General features: G+C 38.8%; 1 protein-coding gene across 3 annotated transcripts in view; it reads left to right on the forward strand.

The window, feature by feature from the left end:
- Positions 1-18,537, forward strand: part of PFN4 (profilin family member 4) — a 74,681-nt gene that overhangs the window by 3,029 nt on the left and 53,115 nt on the right. For all 3 annotated transcript variants that reach the window (XM_075863849.1, XM_075863847.1, XM_075863848.1), the window contains exon 4: positions 225-330. In XM_075863849.1, the coding sequence (XP_075719964.1) occupies positions 225-330 (106 nt within the window). The remainder of the gene's footprint in view (positions 1-224; positions 331-18,537) is intronic.

The raw sequence follows: 18,537 nt of genomic DNA on the forward strand, positions 1-18,537 counted from the left end.
CTCCAGCTACAGCCCTGAAAATCTTAACACATGATATATATTAGTATGTTGGAGCATTGCACATCCTCAGCTGTTGTACCTCAGTCTAGGTAATTCTGGAGAACCCCTTTAATTTATCTGCAGGGCACGAGGCCTTCTAAAAGTATTGTTTTCCGTCAGAGAATTTGCACCATTGTTGAGAAACCTTATGTCAGACACTTGATACATTTTCTTTGTTCACACAGGATAATGATGGAGTTATAATGGTAAAAACCAAGTCCAATATCCTCCTTACTACATATCATGATGGCATGTACCCCAGCGTGTGTGTGGAGGCCACTGAGAAGCTGGGTAGGTTTATTGTTTCATATAAGAGCTGGATGAAGAGTAATTGCCATCAAAAATGAAAATTATTCTTTCTATTCAGGTAGACCTGTCCATAGGGGGCAGTATTATAGTAGTTATATTCTTGTATATAGGAGGCAGTATTATAGTAGTTATATTCTTGTATATAGGAGCAGTATTATAGTAGTTATATTCTTGTATATAGGGGGCAGTATTATAGTAGTTATATTCTTGTATATAGGTGCAGTATTATAGTAGTTATATTCTTGTATATAGGTAGCAGTATTATAGTAGTTATATTCTTGTATATAGGGGCAGTATTATAGTAGTTATATTCTTGTATATAGGTAGCAGTATTATAGTAGTTATATTCTTGTATATAGGGGCAGTATTATAGTAGTTATATTCTTGTATATAGGGGGCAGTATTATAGTAGTTATATTATTGTATATAGGGGCAGTATTATAGTAGTTATATTATTGTATATAGGGGCAGTATTATATTAGTTATATTATTGTAGATAGGGAGCAGTATTATTGTAGTTATATTCTTGTATATAGGAGCAGTATTATAGTAGTTATATTATTGTATATAGGGGCAGTATTATATTAGTTATATTATTGTAGATAGGGAGCAGTATTATTGTAGTTATATTCTTGTATATAGGAGCAGTATTATAGTAGTTATATTCTTGTATATAGGGGGCAGTATTATAGTAGTTATATTCTTGTATATAGGGGGCAGTATTATAGTAGTTATATTCTTGTATATAGGAGCAGTATTATAGTAGTTATATTATTGTATATAGGGGCAGTATTATATTAGTTATATTATTGTATATAGGAGCAGTATTATAGTAGTTATATTCTTGTATATAGGGGGCAGTATTATAGTAGTTATATTCTTGTATATAGGAGCAGTATTATAGTAGTTATATTCTTGTATATAGGAGCAGTATTATAGTAGTTATATTATTGTATATAGGGGCAGTATTATATTAGTTATATTATTGTAGATAGGGAGCAGTATTATTGTAGTTATATTCTTGTATATAGGTAGCAGTATTGTAGTAGTTATATTCTTGTATATAGGGGCAGTATTATAGTAGTTATATTCTTGTATATAGGGGCAGTATTATAGTAGTTATATTCTTGTATATAGGAGCAGTATTATAGTAGTTATATTCTTGTATATAGGGGCAGTATTATAGTAGTTATATTCTTGTATATAGGAGCAGTATTATAGTAGTTATATTCTTGTATATAGGGGCAGTATTATAGTAGTTATATTCTTGTATATAGGAGCAGTATTATAGTAGTTATATTCTTGAATATAGGGGCAGTATTATAGTAGTTATATTCTTGTATATAGGGGGCAGTATGAAAGTAGTTATATTCTTGAATATAGGGGGCAGTATTATAGTAGTTATATTCTTGTATATAGGGGGCAGTATTATAGTAGTTATATTCTTGTATATAGGAGGCGATTTTTATTAGTAAAAACCAAACAAATTTAACATTCCATTAAAATTCCAAAGCAAATGATCATTTAACAGAACTCATACATGACGATGAAAAATAAACTAGAAAATAACTTTAACTTCACAAGAGTCCATTGCTGTTAAAAAGGAAGGAGGGAGAAAAACCAACAACAAGTTTGCATTATACAGAGAACTAGCATTATTCCATATATACATTCCTCCATAATGCTGTGTTTTTCTCATTTTTCTAATTTCTAGGGATTTGATCCACCTTAGTTCTGACATGATCAGGTTCACGGCTGACATATGGTGAAATGGCTCGTTATAAATGGACATTCTGGTTCTTGTATACCACTGGTAATATTTGACTACATTAATTATCAGATACAAGGTCCCCCGGTCAATGTTATTTACATTAGCTGGTACTCCATAAATAATTTCTGGGTATTTTAGAGACTGTAGTCTTGGGATTTTTAACTTGTAGGATATTTCTTGCCATATATTTTGTCCTCCCCAGCACTCTGTTATAAAATGCTCCATTGTCTCCTCCTGTTGACAACCCAAGGGACACTTCCGATCTGACACACTCAAATATTTTAGATTCCCTTTAACATAAAGTTTCCCATGCAGTGACAGCCATGCAATGTCAAAAAGTTTACCCGGGAGTCTCGCTCCATTGAGAAACCTCAGACTCTCCTGTAAGGTTGCTGTTGTGCAATCTTTAACCGGTTAAGGACTAGGCTGTTTTACAGCTAAATGACCAGAGCAAATTTCACAATTTTGCTATGCGCTTCTTTAGATGACTATAACTCTGTAGGTGAATAAAGTTCATCTTTGAATTTTACACTCTTTTTAAAGGACAGATAGGGCTTTGTTTTAGTGGCATTTGTCAGTATATATCATTTTTATTTTTTTCTCTAAAGTGGGCAAAATTGGAAAAAAATGCAAGAATTTAGCAAATGCGTCAGTTTAGGCTAGTATTTTTCACACACGTATAGTCCACGGACAAAATTCATCTCCTTTCACATTCTTCCACTTCTCCCGTGCATGGGGATACCAAATATGTGTGCCTTATTCGCTGTGCGGGCATGTGCCAGGGCTTGGCATAAAAGGAGGCTTTTTGGCCTTTTCGGTCCAGGAATTTTGCATTTGATTTTATAGCCGCATACTGTTTTCTGGGGGGCCTAATGCTGCTGAAACATTAGAAACACCCCATAAATGACTTCATTCACACAAGTAGACCCCACAAGGTTTCCTTCAAGGGGTTTATCATATTTTTAGACAGTCCAGTTTTCTTCTGAAAGTTTCTTGAATAAGATGGATCAAAATAAAATTAGCAATTTTTTAGCAAATGCGTCAGTTTATACCAGCATTTTTCAAACACGGTATAGACCACGGTCAAATTTAATCTCCGTTCACATTCTTCCACTTCTCCCGTGCATGGGGATACCAAATATGTGTGTCTTATTATCACATAGAGATGTAGGAGGGCGGACGATAGAAGAAGCTTATTTCACAAATCGCTTTTTTTCAAAGCTGGTTTTACAAAACTCAACAGAGTTTCTATAACACTTCCAAAATATCTGCTCTTGAAGCAGAAATCCCAAAATATTCATCTAGGGGTATAATGGGAATTTATTTTTTGGGGTTTTCTAAAATAAGAAATTGCAGGTTTATGCAAATGGAGCTCTCCAGCAGATGAACTTTAGAAAACATCAAACATGACATCCACCCCCCACCCACCCATTCCCTCCCTCACCCTTGGAGTAAAATCAGGGGAAAAATAAAAACGTAATGTAGGGCAAATATATTTTCAACAAATTAACTAAAATCTAATAATTCAGAACAGTGTGGTATTTTTTAAAACATGGCTCAATGCACAGGCCTGGTTGCGAGGGACATGATGGACAGAAATATCGGGAATCTTTGCGGTGCCCGTCTTTTCTGCAGACGCGGCACTTTTTCTGAGGTTTGCTTCTGGTTGGTGTTGGGGGAATCCGACTGATGAAGTGTCTTTCAGTCAGTCGCGTGACATCCTCAGACTGGGGGCATTCTTGGGTGTCCTGAACATCAAAAATGAGGCCTTCAATAATTTTCTCCTGGAAATCCAGGTATGTGTCTCTGCCTCTGTTTTTTTTATAGAGCACAAATGAGTTGTGGATTGCCACCTGTAACAAATAAATGGCCACCTTTTTTGTACCAGGTTTTAGTTTTGCGTTTTACTAAATAGGGCTGTAAAACCTGGTCGCTTAAATCCACCCCCCCATGTACTTGTTATATTCGGACACGCTCACTGGTTTGTGCTTGTCCGATGTTGCCCCTCTTTCCCTCACTGCCACTGTTCCTGCGGTATGAATCGTGCTTAGCACATACACATCTTTGCGATCCCTGACCTTGACCGCCAGCAATTCTTCAGATGCATAAGCACAGGAGTCCCCCTTTACCATGCGCTTCCCCACTAATTGCTGTGGAAAACCAATTCTGTTTTTGCGCATGGTACCACATGCCCCAGTCCTTGCAGCATGCAAATGCCTAAACAGGGGCACACTCGAATAAAAATTATCAGAGTACAGGTGGTACCCCTTGTGAAGCAGAGGCTGCATTATCTCCCACACGATCTTACTGCTGGTGGAAAGATCAGGGGGGCATCCAGGAACATTTATTGTGCGGTCCCACCCTTCATAAATCCTGAAGGCGGTGGTATATCCTGACCCGCTTTCACACAATTTGTAGAGCTTAACGCCATATCTTGCCCTTTTGGAAGGTAGATATTGACGAAAGCTAAGTCTGCCATGAAAGTTGAGGAGGGATTCGTCCACACTTACATTCTGCTCAGGGGTGTAGAGTTGCAGAAATAAATTATTCAGGGAATTTATTAGCGGTCTTATTTTGAACAACCGATCCCGGTTTGCATCGGTACTTGGGGGGGCCTGTGCGTTGTCATTGAAGTGGAGGAACCTCATTATTGTCTCATAACGAGACCTGGGCATTACTGCAGAATATACTGGGGTGGCTTGGGCGGGTCTTGTTGACCAGTAAGACCTAATGGAGGGCTTTTTGACAATACCCATATTTAGGGTGAGCCCCAAAAAAATTTTTAATTCCTGCAAATTGGTGGGCGTCCAATCTCTGGCTTGGGTGGATGAAGGTTTCTGCCTTATATATTGCGTGGCATATAAATTTGTTTCGTGGACAATCTGATTTAGGATGTCGTCCGTTATAAATAAATGGAAGTAATCCATTTGGACAAAATTTTTATTGTCCACGGTTATGCCAGGAGTGGCCGTAAATCCGTGGATTCTAGGCCCAAAAGATGGGGCAGGTGCCCATACAAGAGCCTGGACTGGAGGGACCAGGCTGTCCCGTGCTACAGCGCTACTTGGCCCTGCGCTTTCAAGTTCTGCAGTTTCGACTGCATCAGGGACAACGTCCCCTGAAGATGAACCTGAAGTGACGCTGTCATAGTCACTACCTAAAACAGGTTCCATCTCGGACGCCATCTCTGATGCGGTCTCCGACTCAGACCACAGCATGGCGTATGCCTCCTCGGCGCTAAACAACTTCCTCGCCATAACGTAACTAACACTAACTAAACAAATTTTTTTTTTTTTTTTATAAAACACACAAACTAACTGCTATATATATCTACACTACCGCTAACAAAAAAATAAACCGCTATTGCTATATATATTATATATATGTGGATATATATATAATTATATACTCCCTACCTGCCTATTCTAATAGAATAAAAGAAAGAAAGGTAGATAGATAGAAAAAAAGATAGATGGATAGATAGATTTCTATCTATCTATACAATCTATCTATACAGAGAATGTTTTAGAGTGTAACTGTATTTTTTTGTAACTGTAACTGTAATCTTCTGGCAGCAATTCTCCCGAGTCTCTTCTTCTCCTCAAACTGAAACAATGTTTGAGGAGAAGAAAAGAGGCAGGAGATTTACTGCAAGAAAAGTCAAAATAAAACAAATGTGGTCGCTGTGATAGGTTTTCACAGGGACCATCAGATTGGTCCCTGATACTCTGCCCAGTGCCCAGAGCTGTTGGTAACAGCGTGGGCACAGGGCTGTGTGCACGCGATTGCGTGCACACTGTTTTCTATGCAGAAATGCATGTGATCGCTGTGATTGGTTGTCACAGCGAACACATGTTCAGGGGCCAAAAGATTGACCCCTGACATTCTGCCCAGTGCCCATGGCTGTTAGCAACAGCCAGGGCATAGAGCTGTGTGCACGCGATCCCGCGTTCACAGTCTCTGAAGTGCGGCCGTATATATACTATACGCCGGACTTTAGAGACCCTGACCGCTGGCCATATAAATACGGCCAGCGGTCGGGAACCTGTTAAGTGCCGTCTGTAAAGAAAAGAAAGTCCTACATACGGTGAAATATAGATCTCTCCTGGTCTTACTCTCAATATAGGACTTGTCTATTCCCCATCTCCTCAGACATCTAAGACCATAATCCAGATACTGGGGAAGGAAGTCTCGTGTCAATCGCCCCCTTTTGAGACTGCCGCCCCGTATCCAAGACTCTGCAAAAGGCAATATCCAATCCCTGATACTGTTTACCCACAGGGCACTGTTATTTACGTCCAGGTTGCCAAAATTTGTTTTAATAAACAAGGAGTCAAAGAAAACCCTTGGATTCAACATACCCAACCCACCCTCTCTCCTCTGTAGGTAAGTAATCCCTCTTTTTACTGGGTTCAACCTGTTCCCCCAAAAAAGTTGGAAGAACAGGCTAAAGAGCCTAGCGGAGAAAGATTCTGGCAAAGGAAAAATTACAGAAACATACAAGAAGACGGGGACCAGGTAAGTCTTCAACATTTTAACCCTCTCACTATAGGTCAGCCTCCAATTTCTCCATCGCTGAACCTTTGCATTTCCGGCTTCCAATTTCTGCTCCCAATTTAGTTTGGCATTATCATCCCTCCCAAATTTAATTCCCAGAATCTTAATATCGGTGGAGGCTTTTGCAAATTGTGGCAGATCAAAGTCTGGATCACTGTGCAATACCCAGAAAGCTTCACTCTTCTCAAAGTTGACCAGAGGCCTCAGAGTAGCTTCTGATGGCTGCAGACAACATCTGCACCTCACTAGGCTCAGATATCACTACCGTCACATCATCCGCGTAGGCGACAACACTCAGGGGTGAGCAAAGCGGGATCGGTACGCCTCGAAAATCACACTGCTGCAGTAACCGCAGAAATGGGTCTATGGCAAAAACATACAGAAGTGGACTCAACGGGCAACCCTGTCTCACCCCCGACTCAACCCCGAAATTGTCGCCCTGCCAGCCATTGATCAAAGGAAAGCTCTCTGCCTCACAATACAAAGTTTTAAGCCAATCAATAAATTGTCCTGGAACACCGTACTTTAACAAAGTGGCCCATAGATAATCATGATCTACTCTGTCGAAGGCTTTAGCCTGGTCTAGAGCAACAACATATCTCCCACACCCAAGAGCTTTACATCTCTCAAACATTTCCCTGATGGAGATAACGGCCCCAGAGATGTTCCGCCCTTTTACTGTGCCGAACTGGGAGCCTGCCAACAGTGCTGGGGACAGACAGACCAATCTAGAAAACAGAATTTTTGCCAAAATCTTTCGTTCAACATTCAAGAGGGCAATTGGCCTCCAGTTCTTGATGTCACCAGGGTCTTTACCCTTGGACAGCAAAATCAACGAAGACACTCTCATGGAGAAAGGCATCAGGTGGTTTTCTAGGCAGCTTTTGTACACATTCACCAGAATTGGTGCTAAAAGGTTTTTAAATTTCTTATAAAATTCGGCTGTTATACCGTCCGGACCTGGTGCCTTCTTTTGATGCAAGTTGTTGATGGCCTCAATAACTTCCTCCACTGTCAATTCTGCTGTCAAGGGTGAAAAATCCACATTAGCAGTATCAGGGCTTGGAGTTGCCCTCAAAAATTGAGTCATTTTCTCTTTATCCAATATCTTCTTCTGAAACAAGACAGAATAGTAGGATTTCACCACACCCAGAATGCCCTCCCGAGATTCCTGAAGAACACCCTGGGAATCCACCAAACCTGTGACCACTCTGTTTTTTACCTGGTCTTGGCAACTTTCAAACGGATCAGGCTTCCCTAAACGCCCATAATCCCTCTCCAGAAGCAGGGACGTGTATCTACTATACTGATACTGTTTGATCTCAGATTTCAGCCGATCAATCTTTGCTCTGTCATCCTTATCCTCTGAACAAAGTGACTCCAGTTCCCTACGCAGCTTCAGATACTGGCTGTACTTACTCCTGCCTCTATTAATGGACAGTCTCTTTAAGAGCGATGCAATGTCCTTCTTGACATCCTCCCACCAGTCAGCAGCACCATCATAAAAATCTACTCTCTCCAATTGATTTTGCAAAAGGGAGACAACACAACTCTGCACATGACTATCATCCAAGAGACTAGAGTTAAGTTTCCATAGCCCCCTACCAATATCTGGCCGTTTAGTGGCTCCTAAGTAGAAACACAGCACCATATGGTCTGAATAAGGGACCACTTTTTCACTTATCCCAGTAACCATCTCTGTAGCGTTGACAAAAGCCAAATCGATCCTACTGTTCCTGTCCGCACAACAATATGTGAATTTTGGCTTCCTACCACCCTGTGTGAAGACATCACTCAAGCCTGCCTGTAAGATCATTTTACTTAGGACATTCGAGTCCCTGGTCACTGCTTTGCAAGAGGATCTGTCACCTGATGTCCTCGTGACATTGAAATCCCCAGCCATCACCACAGGAACAGAGGTAAAGACATATGGTTTCACATCATTAAAAAGCTGGACCCTGTCAGTCACTGTCTGTGGGCCATAGATATTAATGAGTCGGAGCCTTCTACCGTGGATTGTAACTTCTAGGACCAGACACCGTCCCATACACACCTCCGTTAACCTATGTACAGTCACATCATTGGTGTTAAACAGTATAGCGACCCCGGCATAAGGCTCCACAGCCAGTGACCAGAAAGAAGGACCGGACCTCCACTCTCTCTCCACCTCACGTATAAGCCCTATTGTGGTTAAACGAGTCTCTTGTAAGAAGATGACATCTGCATCCAGATATCGGAGATGATCATAGACTGTAAACCTCGTCTTCCTCACTTTAATACTGTTTACATTGCTGGAAGCAACTTTTAAGGAAAACCCGGCCATCAGAGCACAACACAAAAAGAAAAGCAAATAAATGACCCCCATCATAATGGCTAAGAATTGGGGTCACTCTGCCGACCACCTGTTTCCATATCTAACGGTCCTGGGGTTTCTACAGTGCAAGGTTTCTTTTTTATTAAGGGATGGTCCCTTGTGTCTTCTTCGTATTCACCATCTATTTTTAATAACTCTCGTTCAAAATCCCCATCTGACTCTGACAGGACACTGAATCTATTAGATACGACCATTACTTCTGGTCTGGTCCCTTTCTTCCTGCCTCTTTCCTCCTCTCCCTCAGGCTTACGAGAGGACGTGTCTTTTTTTTTCCTCTTATTCTGCATACCCCTCCTTTCCTCAGATGGTAATGCAGAAGAAGAGGCTGCCGGTGGCTGGTCACGAGGGACAACTTCCATGGTCTCCTGTGTACTGTCCGACTGCTGGTGTTCTGGACCTGGATGACCTGACTCCTGCTGGACCTCCTGTCTGGTCATTATTGACCCTGACATTAGAGCCTCCTCCTCTACAGCGTCCGTCTCAGTCATAAACTCCTCAACCGGAATCTGTTTACAGATATTGTGCCACGCGTCAGGACAGTCCCTGTGCGGGTGACCTACCCTCCCACACAGATTACATCGGACATTCTGACAGTTGGAACTTAGATGGCCAACTTCACCGCACAGGTTACACTTTACCACGGTGCAGATGTTTGCCAGGTGACCGGTCTTACGACACTTGAAGCACTTTCTGGGTTGACCAGGATAAAAGCAAACACCCTTTTCTCTCCCAATGAAGAAGGAATTGGGTAAATGTAAAGTGACGTTGTTATGCTGGCGCAGTTTTACCAGAACCCTCCAGTCCAGATACCATCAGCGTCTCTGTTCTTGGTCAGGTCAGACACCAGGTCACAGTGCCGCCTGAGCCAGACCACAATATCCTGGGGAGGAACAGCTTCATTCCAAAAAATGATGTTGACACCAACGGTATCTGGCTTGGACACGGGAATAAAGCTAAATTTGTCCCAACCGGTTTTGTCCCTGAACTTGGAAAAATGTGCCCAGAATCGATCCAAGTCAGGCGTAAGCTTAAAGCTGACATCGTAGCCCTGTCTGTCTGGTAGATTTATTACTGCCAAGATATTTGCTGGCACAAAACCCATCTGGTGCCACAGAAGTTCTCGGACCACAAACCTCCTATCTGGAAGGTCCTCCTTGGCGCCCTTGTGCTTGAACCTCACCACATTCCTCCTTTTAAAGGCCTGGCCTGTATAGCTAGCGCCAGAGTTAAAAGATGGAGCACCGCGGCTCCAGGCATTTCTGGGAGGAGGCTGGCGGGTCTCACTGTCCTGACTTATAGGGCGAGTGTCTGCTCTAGAGGGGTCTGTCACACCTTGTGTACTTACAATTAGAGGGGGGAAATCAAGCACATTATTCTGAACATCTTCTGACCCATCAACCTCTATGTCATCATCAGATAAACCTACATCATACACAAGCCGTGCGTTCCCTCCAACCACCAACCCTTCAGGTACATTCCCACTCCCCCCAGTCTGTGCCCCAGCAGTACAGCTCTGCTATGTCAGCGCATCATCCTGACCCATGGATGAACGTCCACTGTCCTGTTGTGCTGAGCATCCTGGGACTTGTGGTGCCTGTGCTGGTATCCGACTTCCATGCCCCTGTTCAGACACAGCTGCAGATTTTTGCCGTTTTTCTTTCTCCTCTTTCTGTGCGTCCGCTTCTAGAAATGAGAACCTTGCAGGTTGCAGCACTAGTCTGGTCTCTGGCCGGGGATCGTCTGTGAAAATATCTGACCCCGAGTCCGCGTCAGAGAATCTGAACTCTGGATCAAAGTTCTGTCTGTCGGTCATACTAGAAAACCGTTCCTTGTTTTTATAGGATTCTGCGAGTGGCCCCATCTTCTCCAGGACACCGTCCATCTCCCCCACCACTTGTGCGAGTTGCATCCCGAGTGAGTAAAGCTGAGCAGCATATACGGCTTCATTCTTAGGATTGGCGTTCTTCAGTTTATATACACAGTCAGTTTGTATTTGCAGCATTTGTTTTTGGCTCTGTAACTCTCCCATCCTCTTCACCAGAGCAGGGATTTCCTCTGCCAGCTGCAGCTCAGGCGCACGCTCTGTCTCTTTAGACTGTGGGCTCTGCTGGTGCAGGATCTCAGGCTGTCTGAATGCCGCTGACCCCTCCAGATTAACATTCCCAGCTCCACTGGTCTCACACCCTGCTGGATCACACTCTCCAAGGCTTGTAACAGTTGTAGAAACACCTTGAGTATTCCTTGCAGGTTTTGCCTCCACAGACTTTTCAATGTTTTTACTGCTGCTAGACCTTGTGCGGCCTGAGCACGCCACACTGGCCACCCATTCACTCTGCTGCAATGTCAGTCTCTGCAGGGATGTTCTCTGCTGTGTGGTTGCTGGAGGGGTGAGCTGCACCCCAGGTGCCTGCAATGTGCTCTGCCCCCCCAGTGCTTCACTCTCACAAGTACTTTTTACTGCTGCAACATTAGCTTTACTCACTTTACATTCTTCATCTTCCTTCCTTGTGCCGCTGGTGCTTCCATCCTGAGTGTTACAATGCTCAACAGTCACTTTGGGACTTGTATCCACATTAGAAAGAGCCTGGGAGTTTTCTCCCAGTAGAGGCCTGGAAGCCTGGGCCTTGCGTGGGGAGAGTCCCCGCCCGGGGTGGCCCCGCCCTGGGCTATCTCCAGACATGAGGAGAGCTACAGACACACAACCTCACAGCAAGGAGGCAGTATTATAGTAGTTATATTCTTGTATATAGGCGCAGTAATATAGTAGATATATTCTTGTACATAGGAGCAGTATTATAGTAGTTATATTCTTGTATAGAGGAGCAGTATTATACTAGTTATTGTCTTGTTTATAGGGGCAGTATTATAGTAGTTATATTCTTGTACATAGGGGGCAGGATTATAGTGGTTATATTCTTGTACATAGGGGGCAGTATTCTAGTAGTTATATTCTTGCATATAGGGAGCAGTATTATAGTGGTTATATTCTTGTACATAGGAGCAGTGTTATAGTAGTTATATACTTGTATATAGGGGGCAGTATTATAGTAGTTATATTCTTGTACATAGGGGGCAGTATTATTATAGTAGTTATATTATTGTATATAGGGGCAGTATTATAGTAGTTATAGTCTTGTATATAGGGGCAGTATTATAGCGGTTATATTCTTGTATATAGGGGGCAGTATTATAGTAGATATATTCTTGTATATAGGGGCAGTATTATAGTAGTTATATTCTTGTATATAAGGGGCAGTATTATAGTAGTTACCTTCTTGTGTATAGTAGCAGTATTATAGTAGTTATATTCTTGTATATAGGGGGCAGTATCATAGTAGTTATATTTTTGTACATAGGGGGCAGTATTATAGTAGTTATATTCTTGGACATAGGGGGCAGTATTATAGTAGTTATATTCTTGTACATAGGAGCAGTATTATAGTAGTTATATTCTTGTATATAGGGGGCAGTATCATAGTAGTTATATTCTTGTACATAGGGGGCAGTATTATAGTAGTTATATTCTTGTACATAGGGGCAGGATTATAGTGGTTATATTCTTGTACATAGGGGGCAGTATTCTAGTAGTTATATTCTTGCATATAGGGAGCAGTATTATAGTAGTTATATTCTTGCACATAGGAGCAGTGTTATAGTAGTTATATACTTGTATATAGGGGGCAGTATTATAGTAGTTATATTCTTGTACATAGGGGGCAGTATTCTAGTAGTTATATTCTTGTATATAGGGGGCAGTATCATAGTAGTTATATTCTTGTACATAGGGGGCAGTATTATAGCAGTTATATTCTTGGACATAGGGGGCAGTATTGTAGTATGTATATTCTTGTACATAGGGGGTAGTATTATAGTAGGCATATTTTTGTACGTAGGGGCAGGATTATAGTGGTTATATTCTTGTACATAGGGGGCAGTATTCTAGTAGTTATATTCTTGCATATAGGGAGCAGTATTATAGTAGTTATATTCTTGTACATAGGAGGCAGTGTTATACTAGTTATATACTTGTACATAGGAGCAGTATTATAGTAGTTATATTCTTGTACATAGGGGCAGTATTATAGCAGTTATATTCTTGGACGTAGGGGGCAGTATTATAGTAGTTATATTCTTGTACATAGGAGGCAGTATTATAGTAGTTCTATTCTTGTATATAGGGGGCAGTATTATAGTAGTTATATTCTTGTATATAGGGGGCAGTATTATAGTAGTTATATTCTTGTACATAGGAGGCAGTATTATAATAGTTATATTCTTGAATATAGGGTGCAGTATTATAGTAGTTATATTCTTGTATATAGGGGGAGTATTATAGTAGCTATATTCTTGTACATAGGGGCATTATTATAGTAGTTATATTCTTGTACATAGGAGCAGTGTTATAGTAGTTATATACTTGTATATAGGGGGCAGTATTTTAGTAGTTATATTCTTGTACATAGGAGGCAGTATTATAGTAGTTCTATTCTTGTATATAGGGGGCAGTATTTTAGTAGTTATATTCTTGTACATAGGAGGAAGTATTATAGTAGTTATATTCTTGTACATAGGGGGCAGTATTATAGTAGTTATATTCTTGTAAATAGGGGGCAGTGTTATAGTAGTTATATTCTTGTACATAGGAGGCAGTATTTTAGTAGTTATATTCTTGTACATAGGAGGCAGTATTATAGTAGTTCTATTCTTGTATATAGGGGGCAGTATTTTAGTAGTTATATTCTTGTACATAGGAGGGAGTATTATAGTAGTTATATTCTTGTACATAGGGGGCAGTATTATAGTAGTTATATTCTTGTAAATAGGGAGCAGTATTATAGTAGTTATATTCTTGTATATAGGGGCAGTATTATAGTAGTTATATTCTTGTATATAGGGGCAGTATTATAGTAGTTATATTTTTGTATATAGGGGGCAGTATTATAGTAGTTATATTCTTGTATATAGGGGGCAGTATTATAGTAGTTATATTCTTGTACATATAGGGGCAGTATTATAGTAGTTATATTCTTGTATATAGGAGCAGTATTATAGTAGTTATATTCTTGTACATAGGAGGCAGTATTATAATAGTTATATTCTTGAATATAGGGTGCAGTATTATAGTAGTTATATTCTTGTATATAGGGGGAGTATTATAGTAGCTATATTCTTGTACATAGGGGCATTATTATAGTAGTTATATTCTTGTACATAGGAGCAGTGTTATAGTAGTTATATACTTGTATATAGGGGGCAGTATTTTAGTAGTTATATTCTTGTACATAGGAGGCAGTATTATAGTAGTTCTATTCTTGAATATAGGGTGCAGTATTATAGTAGTTATATTCTTGTATATAGGGGGAGTATTATAGTAGCTATATTCTTGTACATAGGGGCATTATTATAGTAGTTATATTCTTGTACATAGGAGCAGTGTTATAGTAGTTATATACTTGTATATAGGGGGCAGTATTTTAGTAGTTATATTCTTGTACATAGGAGGCAGTATTATAGTAGTTCTATTCTTGTATATAGGGGGCAGTATTTTAGTAGTTATATTCTTGTACATAGGAGGGAGTATTATAGTAGTTATATTCTTGTACATAGGGGGCAGTATTATAGTAGTTATATTCTTGTAAATAGGGGGCAGTGTTATAGTAGTTATATTCTTGTACATAGGAGGCAGTATTTTAGTAGTTATATTCTTGTACATAGGAGGCAGTATTATAGTAGTTCTATTCTTGTATATAGGGGGCAGTATTTTAGTAGTTATATTCTTGTACATAGGAGGGAGTATTATAGTAGTTATATTCTTGTACATAGGGGGCAGTATTATAGTAGTTATATTCTTGTAAATAGGGAGCAGTATTATAGTAGTTATATTCTTGTATATAGGGGCAGTATTATAGTAGTTATATTCTTGTATATAGGGGCAGTATTATAGTAGTTATATTTTTGTATATAGGGGGCAGTATTATAGTAGTTATATTCTTGTATATAGGGGGCAGTATTATAGTAGTTATATTCTTGTACATATAGGGGCAGTATTATAGTAGTTATATTCTTGTATATAGGAGCAGTATTATAGTAGTTATATTCTTGTATATAGGAGCAGTATTATAGTAGTTATATTCTTGTATATAGGCGCAGTAATATAGTAGATATATTCTTGTACATAGGAGCAGTATTATAGTAGTTATATTCTTGTATAGAGGAGCAGTATTATACTAGTTATTGTCTTGTATATAGGGGCAGTATTATACTAGTTATATTCTTGTACATAGGGGCAGGATTATAGTGGTTATATTCTTGTACATAGGGGGCAGTATTCTAGTAGTTATATTCTTGCATATAGGGAGCAGTATTATAGTGGTTATATTCTTGTACATAGGAGCAGTGTTATAGTAGTTATATACTTGTATATAGGGGGCAGTATTATAGTAGTTATATTCTTGTACATAGGGGGCAGTATTATAGTAGTTATATTATTGTATATAGGGGCAGTATTATAGTAGTTATAGTCTTGTATATAGGGGCAGTATTATAGCGGTTATATTCTTGTATATAGGGGGCAGTATTATAGTAGTTATATTCTTGTATATAGGGGCAGTATTATAGTAGTTATATTCTTGTATATAAGGGGCAGTATTATAGTAGTTACATTCTTGTGTATAGTAGCAATATTATAGTAGTTATATTCTTGTATATAGGGGGCAGTATCATAGTAGTTTATATTTTTGTACATAGGGGGCAGTATTATAGTAGTTATATTCTTGGACATAGGGGGCAGTATTATAGTAGTTATATTCTTGTACATAGGAGCAGTATTATAGTAGTTATATTCTTGTACATAGGGGGCAGTATTATAGTAGTTATATTCTTGTATATAGGGGGCAGTATCATAGTAGTTATATTCTTGTACATAGGGGGCAGTATTATAGTAGTTATATTCTTGTACATAGGGGACAGTATTCTAGTAGTTATATTCTTGCATATAGGGAGCAGTATTATAGTAGTTATATTCTTGCACATAGGAGCAGTGTTATAGTAGTTATATACTTGTATATAGGGGGCAGTATTATAGTAGTTATATTCTTGTACATAGGGGGCAGTATTATAGTAGTTATATTCTTGTATATAGGGGGCAGTATCATAGTAGTTATATTCTTGTACATAGGGGGCAGTATTATAGCAGTTATATTCTTGGACATAGGGGGCAGTATTGTAGTATGTATATTCTTGTACATAGGGGGTAGTATTATAGTAGGCATATTTTTGTACGTAGGGGCAGGATTATAGTGGTTATATTCTTGTACATAGGGGGCAGTATTCTAGTAGTTATATTCTTGCATATAGGGAGCAGTATTATAGTAGTTATATTCTTGTACATAGGAGGCAGTGTTATACTAGTTATATACTTGTACATAGGAGCAGTATTATAGTAGTTATATTCTTGTACATAGGGGCAGTATTATAGCAGTTATATTCTTGGACGTAGGGGGCAGTATTATAGTAGTTATATTCTTGTACATAGGAGGCAGTATTATAGTAGTTCTATTCTTGTATATAGGGGGCAGTATTATAGTAGTTATATTCTTGTATATAGGGGGCAGTATTATAGTAGTTATATTCTTGTACATAGGAGGCAGTATTATAATAGTTATATTCTTGAATATAGGGTGAAGTATTATAGTAGTTATATTCTTGTATATAGGGGGAGTATTATAGTAGCTATATTCTTGTACATAGGGGCATTATTATAGTAGTTATATTCTTGTACATAGGAGCAGTGTTATAGTAGTTATATACTTGTATATAGGGGGCAGTATTTTAGTAGTTATATTCTTGTACATAGGAGGCAGTATTATAGTAGTTCTATTCTTGTATATAGGGGGCAGTATTTTAGTAGTTATATTCTTGTACATAGGAGGGAGTATTATAGTAGTTATATTCTTGTACATAGGGGGCAGTATTATAGTAGTTATATTCTTGTAAATAGGGGGCAGTGTTATAGTAGTTATATTCTTGTACATAGGAGGGAGTATTATAGTAGTTATATTCTTGTACATAGGGGCATTATTATAGTAGTTATATTCTTGTACATAGGAGGCAGTATTATAGTAGTTATATTCTTGTATATAGGGGGCAGTATTATAGTAGTTATATTCTTGTATATAGGGGGAGTATTATACTAGCTATATTCTTGTACATAGGGGAATTATTATAGTAGTAATATTCTTGTACATAGGAGCAGTGTTATAGTAGTTATATACTTGTATATAGGGGGCAGTTTTATAGTAGTTATATTCTTGTACATAGGAGGCAGTATTATAGTAGTTATATTCTTGTACATAGGAGGGAGTATTATAGTAGTTATATTCTTGTACATAGGGGCATTATTATAGTAGTTATATTCTTGTACATAGGAGCAGTGTTATAGTAGTTATATACTTGTATATAGGAGGCAGTATTATAGTAGTTATATTCTTGTACATAGGAGGCAGTATTATAGTAGTTCTATTCTTGTATATAGGGGGCAGTATTTTAGTAGTTATATTCTTGTACATAGGAGGGAGTATTATAGTAGTTATATTCTTGTAAATAGGGGGCAGTGTTATAGTAGTTATATTCTTGTACATAGGAGGGAGTATTATAGTAGTTATATTCTTGTACATAGGGGCATTATTATAGTAGTTATATTCTTGTACATAGGAGGCAGTATTATAGTAGTTATATTCTTGTATATAGGGGGCAGTATTATAGTAGTTATATTCTTGTATATAGGGGGAGTATTATACTAGCTATATTCTTGTACATAGGGGAATTATTATAGTAGTAATATTCTTGTACATAGGAGCAGTGTTATAGTAGTTATATACTTGTATATAGGGGGCAGTTTTATAGTAGTTATATTCTTGTACATAGGAGGCAGTATTATAGTAGTTATATTCTTGTACATAGGAGGGAGTATTATAGTAGTTATATTCTTGTACATAGGGGCATTATTATAGTAGTTATATTCTTGTATATAGGGAGCAGTATTATAGTAGTTATAATCTTGTATATAGGGGCAGTATTATAGTAGTTATATTCTTGTATATAGGGGGCAGTATTATAGTAGTTTCTTATACATAGGAGCAGTATTATAGTAGTTATATACTTGTACATAGGGGGCAGTAGTATAGTAGTTATATTTTTGTACATAGGGGGCAGTATTATAGTAATTATATTCTTATACATAGGGGGCAGTATTATAGTAGTTATATTTTTGTACATAGGGGGCAGTATTATAGTAATTATATTCTTATACATAGGGGGCAGTATTACAATAGTTATATTCTTGTTCTTATACACAGTCGAGTCACATTATTATGACCACCAGCTAGTATCCAGAGTAACCACCGTGTGCAGCATGGACAGTTGCTAGACGGGCTGGGAGTGACTCAATAGTGGTCCAAGTCTGGTGAATTTGGGGGCCAGGGAAGTA

This window comes from Rhinoderma darwinii, chromosome 4 (genome assembly GCF_050947455.1).
Source record: "Rhinoderma darwinii isolate aRhiDar2 chromosome 4, aRhiDar2.hap1, whole genome shotgun sequence".
Taxonomy (NCBI): domain Eukaryota; kingdom Metazoa; phylum Chordata; class Amphibia; order Anura; family Rhinodermatidae; genus Rhinoderma; species Rhinoderma darwinii.